The 17,098-nt window shown below is 38.5% G+C and overlaps 1 protein-coding gene across 2 annotated transcripts in view; it reads right to left on the bottom strand.

The window, feature by feature from the left end:
- Positions 1-4,066: 4,066 nt before the first annotated feature.
- Positions 4,067-17,098, bottom strand: part of CREBRF (CREB3 regulatory factor) — a 58,889-nt gene continuing 45,857 nt past the window's right edge. For both annotated transcript variants that reach the window (XM_075856508.1, XM_075856509.1), the window contains exons 8-9: positions 16,971-17,093; positions 4,067-15,434 (exon numbers count right to left, since the gene is read on the bottom strand). In XM_075856508.1, the coding sequence (XP_075712623.1) occupies positions 15,319-15,434; positions 16,971-17,093 (239 nt within the window). In that variant the 3' untranslated portion in view covers positions 4,067-15,318. The remainder of the gene's footprint in view (positions 15,435-16,970; positions 17,094-17,098) is intronic.

The raw sequence follows: 17,098 nt of genomic DNA, 5'->3' as shown, positions 1-17,098 counted from the left end.
CAGCCGCCATCATTGTGACACTGTTTGTATGTTTGTAAACAGAAAAGCACTTGGTGCTTCTCTATTTTCATTCATACTTTTTACTGCTGTTGCGCGAATCATGCGCGTCACACGGAAGTGCTTTGTGTGCTGCTCGTGATTTTCACGCACCCATTGACTTCAATGGGTGCGTGATGCGCGAACAACGCACAAATATAGGTCCGTGCGAGGCGCGTGAAAATCACGCGCGTTGCACGGACGTATTGCACGTTCGTCTAAATAAGCCCTAACACAAATTGCTGAAAAGGTTAATGCTGGCTTTGATAGAAAGGTGTCCAAACACACAGTGTATCGCTGCTTGCTGCATATGGGGATGTATAACCGCAGACCAGTCAATACCCATACTGACCCTTTTCCACCGCTGAAAGAGCCTAAAATGGGCACGTGCGCATTAGAAATTTACCATAAAGCAATGGAAGAAGGTTGCCTGGTGTGCTAAATCACGTTTTCTTTTACATCATGTCGGTGGATGGGTGCGTGTGCATCACTTACCTGGGGAAAAGATGACACCTGGATGAACTATGGGAAGAAGGCAAGACAGCGGGAAACCTTGGGTCCGGATATTCATGCAGATGTTACTTTGACACATACTACCTACCTAAACATTGTTGCAGATCAAGTACACCCCTTAATGGCAACGGCATTCTATAATAGCAGTTGCCTTTACCAGCAGGATAATGCGCCCTGCCACACTGCAAAAATTGTTTAGGAATGGTTTGAGGAACATGCGAAAGAGTTCAAGGTGATGACTTGGCCTTCAAACTCTTCAGATCTCAATCTGATCGAGCATCTGTGGGATGTGCTGGAAGAAAATTCTTATCTATGGAGAATCCACCTTGCCACTTACAGGACCTGCTGCTAATATCTCGCTGCCAGATACCACAGGACACCTTCAGAGGTCTTGTAGGGTTCACGCCTCGACAGGTCAGAGCTATTTTGGCAGCACAAAAGGGACCTACACAATATTAGACAGGTGGTTTTAATATTACGGCTGTACAGTGTATAGTAATGCATAGCACACTCTCTTGGTCCATGATCCTACACTGATTTCTTCCATTTCTTGAAGGTATGAGGTTACATGTGAGCAGCTGGTCAGTGGTCCCGTTCTCGGAGTTTGTGTCACATATCGCCTCACAGTTGAGTGCTTGCTCTTAAGCTAATCATACACATTAGATGTATGTCGACCAAACCCGCCAATTTCGGCTAGACCAGACAATTATTCAATGTGTATGGTGGCATCTCAACTCTCCCGACATCAAATGTCAACGGAAATAAGGAGCGAACTGTTAGGCGGAGTTCACACAGGGCGGATACGCTGCGTAAAGTTACAGTGTATCGACCCCAGTAGCCACAGGGAATTTCGGGGGAAAAACGCACCAAACTGTGGTGGTTTTTTGCCCGGAACGTCCGCCGTGGAAAACTACAGCACTTCGTTTCATCCCAGGAGACCGACTGTGATTGGCTGCAGCAGCGGTCACATGGGATGAAACGTCATCCAAGGAGGCTGGCCTGGAAGAAACACAGACTTCTCGGTAAGTTTAAGATTTTATTTTTTTTTAGATGCAATTTTTGCGGCGGAATCGCTGCGAATCAGCTGCAAAAAAACGCAACAACTGCTATTTATTGCGGGTTTTACCTCCCCATTAAATTCAATGGGGAAAACCCGCAACATCTAAGCAGGGTTTACGCAAATACAATTGACATGCTACGGAATAAAATTCTGCACCGCATGTCAATTTCAGAGCGTTTTTTTCGCTCAGTATTTGTTCAAATCTCATCGCTTTTCTGCTACTGTATTATGCTGCGTTTTTTACACAACAAATTACGTTGCGGCAAATCCGCAGTATTTACACTACGTGTGAACTGACCTTTGTGTTTCAATATGCCTAATCCTTTTGTTCATTAGTAGATAAGCCGCTTGTAAAGGAGTTTGGCAGTGGCTTTCTTTCTTATTGAAAACACACGTACCGGTTGTCCACATAGTTTTACCATGTAGACACGATTTATTAAACCATAACAGGATCATTACATATGTACATGCCTATGTTGGCACCTATCTTGCAATTTATATTTGGCCAGTACTGGTTTCCCTTGCTCACCAATCGGATGGGTCTTCCACTTATGACCTTCTTGCTAATAGCCAAGGGCCCACTTGCTACCTCCAGTCATTATGATTTCATGAATTGTCTTAATTATATTAGTGTACATATATAAAATATGAATTTTTCAATGCACATGAATAATCAATGTATCAGATATATTTGCTAATACACAAAATATTGATGTATATCCATACATTTTGGTGAGCTGTGTACAGATATGAAATTTGTAGATGTGGATCATTCACTGTGCATACCATTTGAACGGTCTTACACTTCCGATTCTATAGCCAATAGTCATGGGCCCACTTGCTACCGCCATCCATAATAGTTTCATGAATTGACTGTCTTAATTATATCTGTGTACATATACAAAGTGTGAATTTTTTTTCATTCATATGAATTAATCGATGCATTTACTTGAGCTAATAGATCGTCCATTGAATATTGACGTACATCCGTATACGTTGGGGAGGTATGCATACATTTATGGGAAGTTTGTGGATGTGGCTTGTTCCCATCTGTTAAAGCCGAGCAGAAACTAAGTGGCACAGCGATCACTCGAGTGCATCGTCTTAGCGATCGGTGGGGGTCTTAGTGCTCGGACCCCACCGAACAAAACTTGACATTTCACTATGGCATGTCAAAAGTTTTTAGAAGTTTAGTTACACTTTAAGATTTATTCATCTTTATCCCACCTGGTGAAACTCTTTTTTTCACTTCTATTCTTAAACGGGAGGCACTGTACCTATTGTACCACGTTGTGAGGGTCTTTTAGAACCAACTTTTGGTAGATTACATAGGTCGAGGCTACACAAAACTTGCCCCCATGCATATGCATCCATCATAGCTCATTGCCATTTGCCGATTACTGCAACTTCACCTCGATATGGTGGGAAAGGCAGATGGGTTGTACAGCCGAGCGCGAGACTTGCTTGGTTCTTCCCTTCCACTGTGCATTATTTTTCCTTTTTGCGCATTTGTTTTTCTTTTGTCCATGTATATTTTTCACTCACATCATGGGCCTCTATTTACAGAGTTCCCATTCTACTTCTTACCATCTATGGTGATACCCAATATAAAAGTCTTATCTGCACTCTATAGACATGCACAAAATAGTTCATATAGATTTTACTTCTTGTCTCCACCTTCCTTTCAACCTGCATATATTTGTTTTTAGGCGACAGTGTGACCTGCAGACGCCTTACCTGCCCACTGTAACTTAGAGACTGCACCATACCTTTTGGCAAAAATGGGAACTCCCTGTAGGACGAATTCTATTGTAGTGCAACCATGTTTATGGCCGCATGACCAGTCCATGTGAATGCCATATTTAATGCCAAAACAGTTCAGATCCCATCATGCTAGCACACATTCAGTATGTTAGCAAGCAGTAGGGGACCAACGAGAGTATGACTGCAGGCTCAGACTACACAGCTTTGTTTGTAGTCTGTAATCATGGTGACACACAAGTCTACATAGGGGCTGTAGCCACACAGGTTTTTTTAAAAAAAATCAAGATTTGAGAAGTTGCTTTTTTATTTATTTATTTTATTCTAGATGCATTGGACCAATAATAGAAATGGATGTAAAGCTGTAAAATGTAACTATCCATGTGTGTGTGTGTGTGTGTGTGTGTGTGTGTGTGTTTTGTTGACAACCTGCCCTCAAGTGATTTTTATTTTTTTTTTAGAAACTAGAATGAGGATACTCTTCCAGGACAAAGAACGGTTTTGTACTGGTTGAACACCACTGCTTTTTTAAGAGGGATTCTCGATTTGGTAAAATGCAGACTGTTCTTGATTGTCCCTACTCTGGAAATGTTACTGTCCCTGTATTTTGTTGTTAGATGGTAAGACGGGCATTTGTTTTGTATTTTGTTAAAAAAAAAGACGAGTGGATAGAAATAATAAAGTACATACACAATCTGTCTGTGAAGAGACAAACAGCTTTATTAAATAAAAAGGCAAACAGAAGATAACAGACTGAAAAAAAAAACAAAAAAAAAAAAAAAACTTAAATACCAGTATCTTATACAGTATCTTAACTTTTGTATTACAAACTCCAGATTCAGTTCCAGCTACACATCCTCCTCCTGTGTGTTTATAGTCCATGGGTTAAAGTCTTAGTCTTACAGTGAGTGGTTCAATGATGACACATGCACATTAAAAACAATAAAAGAGAAAGTCAATCTTTATAAGTACTTTACCTATCGTGGAATGGAAGGCTGCTATACCAAGCAAAGAAAAGTGTGCAAATGCCAAGTGTAACAAACAAACAAACCAAAGCTTTTCTTATAGGACTTTAGTAATGACACTCGCTGGAAGAAGTAGACTAAATATCTACCATGTCAAGCACCACACAACTATTATGGACACCATTCAGCCTGTTAATAGCTAGTACAGCAGTAACAGAGTTTGCAGTTAAATTATGGGACAACCCCAATAGAACGAATCCGCATTATAACATACTTCTAACGTATTAAAGTGCCAAATCCTGAGCAAAAATAATATGAACGACTAAGAATGTGGGGCATGTTGTCATATGCATCTGTATAATGATTTGTAGCAGCATCAAAACAGAGCTTCCAGAGTTTATCCAGTACAGGGAAATAATAGGAGTTCCGAGTGACTTTTCTATGGAAAAATTCCACAGTATAAACAAAATTAAAACCAAAAAACACATACGAGCGAAAGAGACTGAAACAGAGTGTAGAAAGTACGATCACATGTAATGCTACTGCCAAACTCCAAAATCGCCACAAATAAATTTCTTACTTAGATGGAGTTATCCTTTAAACAAAAGCTCAAATTTGGAGCCCTTTTACATTAGGGAAATTGCATTAGGAGTCATTTCCTAATATAATATTATTTGGGAGAGAGGAAGACATTTAGATATTAAAAGATATCATATACCTAGCAGGTGTCATAAGCAGAATGCAGATGTCATTTACATGCATAGAGCTCCTTTCAGGGAATTCTATATGCATATCTCTTCTGCAGGCAAGCGGCATAAAATAGGATTTTTCCCCAACCCTGCTGGCTTAGAACTGGGACCAGTTTCCAATTGTGATATTATATTAAGAAATTATTTATAATACAATTCAGTAGACTTTTATTCATACATTTTATTTTTTTTCAATGAAACTGGATGGTTACCGGTATTCAAATAAGTGGGGAAAAAACAAAACAAGAGTTGGGCTGGTAGAACATAAGTACATCATCGATACTGCTGTCACAAGCATTTTTAAAAGTTTAGATAACCACTCAGCCTTCCTTCAACAATATATACAATAACAAACATGTTTATATGAGCAATGGAAAACATTGAGAAGCTGAAAATAACAAATGCATGTGGCCATAGCCAATTAAAGAAAAACAGAACCTGGCATACAACTTACATGTATTCATACCTTATCACACTCATTATGTGATCGCTGAGATTGTTTGCAAGCATTGCCCATGACAGGAGAGAGAGGCACTCAAATATACAGTTTTGTTTTTTTCTTAGTCCACAACACACATTGTAAAATTTTTGTCTTTAATGGTCCAAGTCAACAAGGGCCTAGAACAAGGCCCACTTCTATTCTGAATGTACAAGTAAGGCACAGTTATAAAAGCTACATCACACGCACGACAGGCAAGGGTAACAAACAAGACGTAGGTCTCCTTAATAAGTGCTCTAGATGACGACCCAAACAAAAAAGATACACAGTTCTGAGACCTGTTGGGTCTACTGAAACAGACGGTCAATAAGTAGTTAAAGAAAATACAGTAATACTGGAATAGGGTTTGTGCCCAATAACCTTATTTGGTTGTTGGCTTCAGAATTAGGCATTCAGAGCACAAATTTGGACAATAGCGAGAGACCACCATAATAAATGCGCCAAATATGGGCAAGTACCATAAGATAAACAGAGAAATTACAAAATGGCATGATGGTTGCTTCTAAAGTGACAAGTTTCTACGATTCAGGATTTTTTTTCCATATAGGGAGATTCCTAAACCCTCAAATGCCCTATCAAGTGTAACCAGATCTAAAACCTTAGGAGTTAACATTCCTAGGTATAAAATCCAGTAAGGTTTCTAGTGATATACCTCAGCCTTGCGTGACGTGTGCATGCTGTGCAAAATGAGACGTTGAGTTCTTACATGTTAACCACACACAGAGGCGAGTTATACAGGATGCTCCAATCCAAACTGAACAAACAGCTGTGCCACCATACGTAACTGGAATCTGGCTATCCCCAAAGTAATGTACACAAAATGCAGAAATCAACATATATATTGTTGTTACATTGATTTTTTTTTCTCGACAGCATTTAGTACACTAGAAGATTGACAATATAATATATGTATATATGATTTAATGACAATAGAGGAAGCAGAATATTACTGGCATCAAAGTACAACCATATCTAGACTGTTTAAATACCACAGAGTCTCCTGGTTAATGTGTAAAGCCGCACAGCTTTCCTATGAAACTGTGTCATTATGTGGAGGGTGCACGGTGGCTCCTGGTGGTCTGGGCCAGGCTCAGACAGTCTACTACTTGAAAGGTTTTATAGTCATATTGGTCCTGGGTTACAACAATTGTGTAATTATTCTTTTTATATACTAGATTGGCCTGAGAAAAGGACGTGAGTGTTGCTTTGTATTAGCTTTCTATATGATCTGACAATTCCACCAACATCTCGTATTTAATACCGATGATTTAATGAGAAGAGCTTTGGAGGTATCTCCTCAGAGGAAAAAAAAAAAAAAAAAAAGGTTACACATATGCGGTTTATGGAAAGGATCATAAAAAGTCCCTTCTTGTACCTGCTCTTAAAGCTTACGTTCACCTTTGAACACCATTTGACAGTAAATATTCAGAATTAATCTGCATACAATGTTAAGTAACTTTGTAAACACATTGCATTACTTCTCTTGTATTGAACCGAAGAAACAGCCTATAGTGTAATCCAGAGCTGTAGACAGAATGCCACAGGTTTTTCATCTGAAATCACCAAGCATTTCTTGTAGACTCAGTGGGAGTTGTAGATCATGGTAATCACACCAGGTATCAGGTCCAATTGTAATGAAAATGTGGCATTCAGCATGAGCATTTACTTTTCTTAAGACCTGGCATTGTTCAATCGGGTGGGCTGTGTCGGGTAATGAGCACCAATTACGCCACTGCCTCATACTGGTATGCCATGCTTCATACATGACTATCAATCTCTGTATAGTTTGGTGATTTTTAATGAGGACAAGTTATCTTTCCACCAGGCACTATACCGCAAGTTAGTTAATGTTTGAAAAACCATCACCACATTATAGGAGCTCAGTAAGGTGGTACAAATGTGTGTTAATAACTGCTGTCGACTGTTTCCAAATGAAAGCAGTAAGAGAAGTAGTGCAATAGACTTAAGGTCCTCTTACACTGGGCAATTTTGGCCGGCGCAACGAGCGCCGATCAACGAGACAGCTCGTTGGTCGGTGCTCGTTTGCTCCTGTCAAAAGGATCTATGAATGGGGATGAGCTCTCGTTACTCCCATCGCTCGTCCCCATACATTATCATCATGTTGGCAGCGCGTCAATGATATTTAATTTTAAACGATACAAATCGGATGAATAAGAGTTTGCTCGTCCATCTGCCGATCGCTGCCCTGTTTACACAGGGCAATTATCGAAAACGTGCGTTCTATGAACGATCGTTTGCCCGATAATTGGCCCGTGTAAATCGGGCCTTAAGAGTTACTCATCTTCGAATGTAGATTTGTAAATATAAAACTGCAAACTAAGGTTCAAAGGGGTAAACAGAAGTTTTAAGTAATTTGACATGCAACCTACTCATTAGCAACAATCAAAGATTGCACATTATTCTTAAAAAATCTCATGCAAAACATAGAAAACGCTTAAGGAGTTAATACCACATCATTCAGGACCTGTAAAGTAGTAATATCAAAATTCAGGACTGTCTGACCATGTCCCCGATGACAAGTCAAATAGACAACCGTGTGATTCAACCTAACCTGAGGCTTAACATCTCTCTGTATCTTAACTGCCAGCGCCATTTATTTAATATCAAGTATTGCTGCAGCATACAGAGCAGTCCAGAGTTAGCAGCAAATGGCAGGAAACTATATCTGAATATATATATTCATGTAACACAAATCTATTTAGTTTACTTTTAAACAAAGTGCTTATCTGATATACACAAATACTTACAATATAAAGTGTCAGTTGGAAAAACCTAAAAACTTCTAAAGCATGCGCTCTAAACAAGCTGGCAATAACACTGCATGGCCTTCAAGAGGCAGAAGAAACAATGCGAAATGTATCTGGTAAATACCAAAAGGGCTAGAGAGATGAGAATGGATTCGGGGGGGGGGGGGCGGGGTGGGAGGGGGGTTTTGATAAAAAAAAAAGATATATGGAGACATTGGGTGCAAGGTTCTGGCCAAAAGGAAACCCTTCTGCGGTTATATAGGCAATGGATTACGCTCATCTATCCAGCGACAAAAGAAGACACACATCCATAGAAGAGGCCCAGTTCAGACTACGACAAATAAAAAAGTACACAATTTTATCTGCACAGAAAAGGCATAACTAATTTTAAGCTGGGCTATCCCTCCCAGTAAAATTACCAAACTGCAGCGGTTCTTTCATCTTTTGACGCATTGGTTATGCGATTCCATGAAGCTAAATAGTGTAAGCAATTTTAGAACCAGTGTGAACCAGAGCCAAGAGGACTCTTCTGTCCACAACTGTAAAGACAGAGTTCATGCTGTGCTCGGAGTGAGAACGTTGTAGGTCTTGACAGAATGGATACGCTTCGAGTTGCATGTAGAGGCCATTTTGGGTACATCGATATGTTTATTTGCCAACTTGTGCGGTGACTAGCCCCTAAACATAATCCTTGGGCCTCATGTATCAAAAAAATAAAAAAAATACAGCAACCAGAGATCTGGTTGAATTTCCAAACTGCAATGGAGAAAGAAAACAGACTCAGTTTGGTCGCTGTGGGAAACCAGGCAAAATTGTATCGGACAGTGGTGATACATGAGGCCACCCGTTTTGCCTAAAATTCTACTACAAATTCCGCTACACGAATGCACAATAATAAAAGTACAATTACTTTCTGTGACTTACTCTTGATGGTCACACATACCAAACCCAATACATTGCATTACACACTAACCTGGTCTATGTAAAGCATGAATAAGTCAAAGAATCTCTACAAGGCATACGTAAAAGAAAACACTGCAATCGTATGAACACTATCTTTGCCATTATGATCCATAACGGCCAATACAAACAGATGGCCCATCAAAGAGGAAACCAACGCAGTGCAGTCAACCATCTCATTCCGGCCCAACAGCAGTCTAGGATACATAGTTTTCTTAAGAACATCAAGCTATACTGGCTTCCCTTTAAACAAATTATATATATATGTGACAAATATCATACGTAGTGTGAAGAGCCAACAAAATATTGAATTGTATTAGCAGGTTTCCTGAGTCGTTTGTGCTTTTAAGGACACCAGAGCAGGTTTGTGTGGACACAAGCGTAGGTAGCAAGGTTTATCGGTCAGATCGTTGGAGTGTTTTCTATAGCCCTGCGTTTGTCAAATCAAATGGCAGATGCAAAACCCAAAAGCATAGGATCTGTGGAAGTCGTGATGTTTCTTGAAGTTCGTTTACTATTGAAATGGTTTGGGGTGTTATTACAGCAGTAAAGGGCTGAAATATACAGTACATTGGAATACCCTCTCGTAGATAAATACGGTCAAGGGCTTTGGCATTATAATTGTGCGCTGCACTGACAAACAAGTGATGGATGTCAATAATCTATTTGCCCTCTGTGTCAAGAAGGATATGAAAAAAGCCTACAGAACTGCAGCTAAAGAATAACAGAAAGAACGTATACTCAACAACTCTGTATGTTATGAAGGAAACCTTTTTTCCTCGAAAGTAGGCCTTGAGGAAGCAACACCAGTTAGTTATAAGGCACTCCAAAATTTCCACCAACTATAAATCACCAATAAGTTAAAACAGAAATGTCATGAGGAAGGATCTGGCCTTCTATCGGACAACAAAGTGCAAAAGAATAGGAGCACCTCCCAATACACAGTTGGGCATTAATGTAGCAGCTACTGAAGAGGACTTCTTCAGTTTGTGGGCCAAGAGGCACACACATATTAGAACATGTGAATGGTCAATGTGAGATCTTATGAAAATTGGCTGGGACTTTCAGTATTTGCTGCTTACATTAACCGTAAATGCAGTGCAGTGTCTGGAGACGCAAAGTACTTAAGTTCCTGAAGTTAAGCCATTTTTCTACTGAGCAATCTACCAATTTTAATGGAGAGATAGTATCAATATCTCCACTGAACTCAATAGGAGTGAGCAGGTTTTCAGAACTCCCATTGATGTAAACAGAGAGGTGGCAGTGAACGCCCAGTTATCGCTCCATTAAAATCAGAGTGGAGACCCGTCCGTTCTGTAGTTCTGGACAGGAGTGGTGGTTCCAGCTTTCATAGCCCCCCTGCGAGAACCTCTTAAATTCACTAAACAAATGAAAAAGGTATCGTTTTCTTTTTATTGGTTTATTTTGTAACCGGGTACAACACTGACTTATAAGTAAGCCGGTTATTTAAACAAAATAAAAAAAAATTATTATATTCGCAGACCTGACACTTACAGTGGCTCATGTCTTTTATGCCAGCAGCATAAGATAAGTAGGAAATGCTTAGTTTTCTTTTATTTGATTCCGTATTTTAATGTAAAAAACAGTTTCGCTGCTGCAAGGACTCCTAGAGAAAGCATGAGAGTCCGGTTTCCCCCGCCCACACAGTGATTGGCAGCTGTTTCTTTACAAGTGTGTATACAAGGGAGAGCGGTCAATCACTGTGTGGGCGGGGGAAGCAGGACTCACATGCTTTCTTTAGGAGTGCTGGCAACAGCTAAACTATGTTTTACATTAAAATACTGAAAATCATAGAACACTATATATTCCTAAGCTCAGCATCTACCCCTCTATCCTGCCCTGCCCTTAGGTAGGGTAGCATAGGAAACTTGACTGATCGGTTTAAGCTGGTCATGCACTGTAATATTTTTTCCACTACAATTACATTTATCGCATGCGATGTTGCTACTGCACCATAAATGCTATTTTTCCAGCTACCTTTCTGTGTTACTACTTATCAGTTGCTGGTTTCTAAAGTATGTAGAAGCAATAGATTAAATGCCCACTGCCTGCAATGGAACATTATTGCTTGCATTGATAATGTACTGGAAAATAGTTTCATGTAAGATCGGCTATTCTGATCTTGTGAAACAACCATTTGTACAATGTGAAAGTGAACAATGTCCGTCGGTACAGTAGAAACGTTGCCAAATCATGAGAAACATTGCATTGTGCATGGTCAGCTATTTCGCTCTGTACTATCTGAGCACCATCAAAAAAACTTTTATCCTGCATCTAGCAAGCCTGGGGCCTTCGGAGAGGAATTGGTCATAAACTTAGAACACCGTAAATCTTAAAAATAACAGGCTTTGTTTAAAAAAATACTTTTAAAGTAAGTGCATTAGGTTTTGGTATCAATATGGTAGGCGATGTGAATGCCATCAACTGCTGTAGTAGACACATAACATGGCACAGGATTGAGGGCTCAAACATTTGTTTGAATACAACCCCAGTGTATCCTTCTTCACCATCAGTACATGCTTAAAGAGAAAATCCAGTCATAGAAGATCATGATCTTGGTGAACCCTGTGTTTTCAGACCACCGCTGATGAAATCCAGATGAAAGGACTCTCCATAGAACAACACCTTCTAAGCCCGCGGTCACGGATGTGAATGACCATTTCTTTATAATGTGTTGATTTCTAGGAACAGAAATCTGATCAATGCTAAAGGCGCTTAAGGTTCTAGAGAACCCTTTCATTCTGGAAATCCGTGCTGGTTTCCACATGTATCGAACACATTTTAGAAACAAAAATATATCATCAAAGGTAAGGGGCTCTTGTGGTGTACGTCTGGTGTATACGCCGGCAAATACTCTTGATGTATTCACGGAACATATTCTAGGATTTCAATGGCCCCGATTTTTATATTTATTTTTTCAATGTATTGAAAAACATAGCCAACTCCGATTTTCAATACACAGGAACCCTGTAAGAAACGTATACCACGCTGTATACTATACTCAATGGGTGACATAGGCAATTGTATGGTGTACAATTGTAAACGTCAAGGATATGCGTCCGGCAGATACGTTGGGAAACGTTCCTGGACGTATACCACTGAAACATCCAGGTTGTGGTGTGAAAAGATCCTATGGGTGCTTCCCAACGTTGTGGTTGATGTGCTGTTAAAACCGCATGCATTTTTACCTCAATTTGATTCCAAATCACTCTAAAAAAAACTAATGAGGTTTTCGGATGTGTTTACACGGTTTTAACCGCACCGTTTGAATACACCCTAAAACAGACCAAAAATATTGCTGTATAAAACGAGCTTTAAGTAGAACCCAAACATTATTAACCAAAATGAAGTTCACCTGAACATTAGTCTCACAACAGACCACTTTACTCGATCTACAGCTTGCTATGGCTATATGGCTAAAGTGCAGCGGCACAAAAGTTCACACTGATCGAGATATCACTATTGCAAGGTCCACTATTACCACAACGCACCATTTACTAAGGAGAAAGCAAAATGATAAACTTCAACCAACTATCCCTATGTACCCGAATACTTCGTTTAACATATTGATACCAGCTCTATCATATACCACGCCTGTATTCTACATACCTGGTGTTTACAAGGCAAACAAAATGTAAGAAGAAGAAAAAAAAAAAAAAAAAGTGATGGATATTTCTTCATAGCACATATCATTAAATGATTAAGACATCATTAAGATCTTAAACAAAATGAACCCCCAAATTTACAAAATATGTAAGGCACATCTTAGGGAGCAATCTCTCTTTTTGGCGTTACAACGACCACAGTACCATAGGACATCATATTAAAGAAAAAAATAAATAATCCACAACATCACTTAACCTTTATGGCATATAATTCAATAATATATACTACTAAATGGGAACAGAATGCAACTACACTAAAGATACATGGGCTTGAAATGGAAACACAGACCCTGCCTTCTGCTTTAAGGGGCAGAGATTAATCCAAACTAAGAGAACTGGTAGAGCTAGTGAGCTAAATGACAGACTGATCCAGGCTGAGCCAGAACAGACTAAACTAAAAGACTTCAATGTTTTTTTTGTTTGTTTTTTTGTTTAATGAACCATTCCCCTAATGCAACTATTACACTCCATGCATCTAAAAACATACTACATGCAGGATAAAAATGAAAAAAAAAAAAAGAAAAAAAAAATACACATTTACTAACATGAAATAAAATTCAAACCCCTAACATCCAAAGAAGCAATTCCTGCAGAACTAGTACAAAAATATAAAATCTATTTTTTTTTTTAACTTCTGAAACATTTTAATCTTTCATATCAGGTCATGCTCTGAAGGATCAAGAACATTAAGGAAAAATAAAATAAAATTGGCAAATATTACAATATCTAAATTTCTTTCTTTTCCCTTCAGTCTGAAGAATATATATTCAGGTGCATGTTACAATAGCAAAAATAGATATATTTATTTATATTTATATATTCATTTTGTTATAGGCTAGGATGGAATATATCAGATTCTGGAAGTTAAACTAGATAAATGAAATGTAGCAGCTCCACCTATCCTCCAAAATCTGAAAATTCAATATCTTAATAAAAGTTATAGTCTTCGTTTATCTACAAAGGGAAATCAGTCTCTTGAATGTAGACACAAGAATGTGAATGCACCCTCCATATGTACGTATTGAGACTCAAAATTGGACCACTACAAAAAACAACAAAAAAATTCACAGTTTATTAAATTCCCTAGCTATCCCAGAATTCCGCTGACCTCAGTTTTATATTTATATATTTATATTTTTTACATTCATTACAGTATCTTATAAGCTGTGCAAATCTTTACTTTGACTGGCAGTCTGCCACCTCAATGTGTTTTTCTTTGGTACAAAACAAAAAAGAAAACAATCAAAGTAATGTGCAATTTTTGTTTCTCTCTTTTCCAAGTTAAAGTACCAAAGAGAAGAAAAAGAACAAGGAAAAAAAGTGCGGCTTATAGTTCAAGAGCCACCTTTTTCTGTTTTTTTTTTACTCTTTTGTTGCTTTTTTTAATGTTTTTTTTTTTTTACCTTTTTATGTTTCTATTACAATTCACAGACTCTGTGGCACATATCTACATTTTCAACATGTTCCTATGTATATTCGGAAAAAAGAGGAAGTCACAAGGATTTTTTTTTTTAACATATAAGCTTAACCCGATAAATATGCACCAAACTATGCATCTTAGGCCACTACACTACAAGGTTTAAAATATCTTAGAACATTTTAAAGCATACAAAAAATCCTTAACGGCTTTAAGCTGTAGAAGAGTATTTTTCACTCCGCAAATTACAAGGCACAAAGATAAGTCATTTAAGATCATAGTTCCACTTGCGACAAACTATCGGCTATCGCAATGTTATTTTATCAACAGATACACGTTTTATGTAAAGCCACTTTTTTTACATTTGCACTTCTACTGCATCATTTAGTGCAGAGAACCTGCATTAAAGTTCTGTATTTAGAACAGGAATCAATGTCTTTAACCCCCATTTCAGATAGTGGCTTATTTTGTGTCTGAAGCTTAATCCAGCTAATTTTGGCATTAGCTCAAAACTATGTGAACTTAAAAAGAAAAAAAATCAAAAATCTGTTTCTGACTCTAAGACAAACAAAACACTACAATAACAATACAGGTTGCCTATTTTTTTTTTGCACATATAAATTGAATATATATTCTATGGCAATGATAGAATTGCTGCCAATAGTACTCTATGAACAAGTAGTCACTACCAACCAGACATAGTGATGACACAGAGTTCCATGCAATGGGTGCTCGCACTTGTCAGCATGTCAGTTTGCTTATCCCACCCAACAAACCTGCTAAATATAATCATAACAGATGATGAGAGGATATACATGCAAAATTGAATAGGGTTTTTTTTAGTGCAGACTTGGAAGAAGACATGGGATGAGGAGACATCCGCACTTGTCGTGAAGAGAAGGCGTCACACCTTTGAAGTGGGTAGACGGAGTCCCACTAGGCCACCAGTGGGATCACCCTCTGAAGTTTTTTCCAAAACCTGATTTACAAATTCAGATGTCTGGCCTGCTACTGATGAACCTGAAAAAAAACAACACAGTTTTATAAATTCAATATCTACTTTGAACACGGTTTGCACTTCTACTAAAAATACCTAGTATTGCAATTTTAAATTATTTATTCTGCATAAAAAAAGAAAAACCTCAAAATTGCCATTTTTTTGGTCACCTCGACTCACCTCAAAATATGGAATAAAATGGGAAAAAAAGTAAATAAATTGCATGTACCCCAAAGTTATGGCTCTTGGAAGGCGGTGAGAAAAAAAATAAATGGCCAATAAATCTGCACAACTAAATATTTGTATTATCATACAAATGTCATCACTACACCCTCGCTGCTCAAAGCTATTACCTATTTGTCATATTAGAGAAATGTGTAAATCAGGGACTAGTTTAGTTATTGGAAAAGTTTTTTGTTTTTTTAAAGGGCTTTGGACAATCCCTACTTGTTAGAAGGGCGCCTTAAAAAAAAAAAAAGCAGATAAAGTTTCCTATGTCAAAACGACGGAACCCTTGCATAACTGAGACAAATTAAAACCATTGGCACCGGATCAATCACCATTGAAATCAATGTTGAGGCAAACGGAAACCTATGGTTTCCGTTTGTTTCAGTCAGGGTCCCGTTCAGACAAAAAGCTCAGACGGAAAGTCACAACGGGACCCTGACGGAGATGTGAACGAAGCCTAACTAGTCAATTTCCGTGCACTGCCACCAAAGGGGAAATTAGGCATTACACAGGGTCTTATCAAATCAATAGGTTGTCTGTGTAACACAGGACAGGACAGGTTCTCCTGAAAGCAATGGAAGCTTTTGGTAACTGCTATCCACTCTGGTCAAGAGATGAGGACCCTGAACAGGGGACCCACTCTATTAACTCTGAATTGCTTAATAGGGTATATGAAGAAGGGATTTCTAAATTGGACAATCCCTTTAAAGGAGCCTGAGTATAAATGAAGTGACAAATGTAATGTTCCGGGCATACTCTCTATTGACCTCTGAATATGAAAATGCTATATCAGAGAGAGGTACAAAGTTTGAGGCTGTAAAAAAGTGAATGATCCTAATAAGTGAGAAGTCTACAAGGCGCAGCTTCTGTTGAAAATTGTTCTTTATCAACCCAAAAACGGACATGTCTATCAAAGTCAACCTTTACAATGTCAGAAAACAACAAGTAGAACTGGAAAACTCTTCTACACCTTTGGTGGTAAAATTCTACCTCAATATAAAATATTGTTTACACTACAATGCTCTACATCCCTACCAAAGTGCCATTATAAAATACAGTGACTCAGAAAAGCCAATATGGCCTATAGCCACTTTATGGGATTGGTACAGTGTGGCTGGAGGCCATTGAAGCGGACTATAGTGGCCAAAGATATTGTGAACAGGTCAGTCCAAAACACCGGTACGGCTACAGCTGATGTGGCAGCATCTACTGAGGCGGTGATGCTTTAGTCGAACTACAGGCAATAGATGTGGTTATCTACTATAGCCTTTTTTTTGTCTGAATTGAAACAAAAACTGCTGGGTGAAATGTAAATACCGGCAGACACATACCAAGAGGATCCTTAATAAGGTTATCCAGTTTCTGTTCCATGCTTGCTGACCATTCCTCCCATGGAATTTGCATACGAGTCATGATCTCTTGTTTGATTGAATTGATCACAAATAGCAAATTATCTGTA

This window comes from Rhinoderma darwinii, chromosome 3, assembly GCF_050947455.1.
Source record: "Rhinoderma darwinii isolate aRhiDar2 chromosome 3, aRhiDar2.hap1, whole genome shotgun sequence".
NCBI lineage: Eukaryota > Metazoa > Chordata > Amphibia > Anura > Rhinodermatidae > Rhinoderma > Rhinoderma darwinii.
Note: the sequence above shows the minus strand (reverse complement) of the source record. Positions and strands in the feature narration are given on the sequence as shown.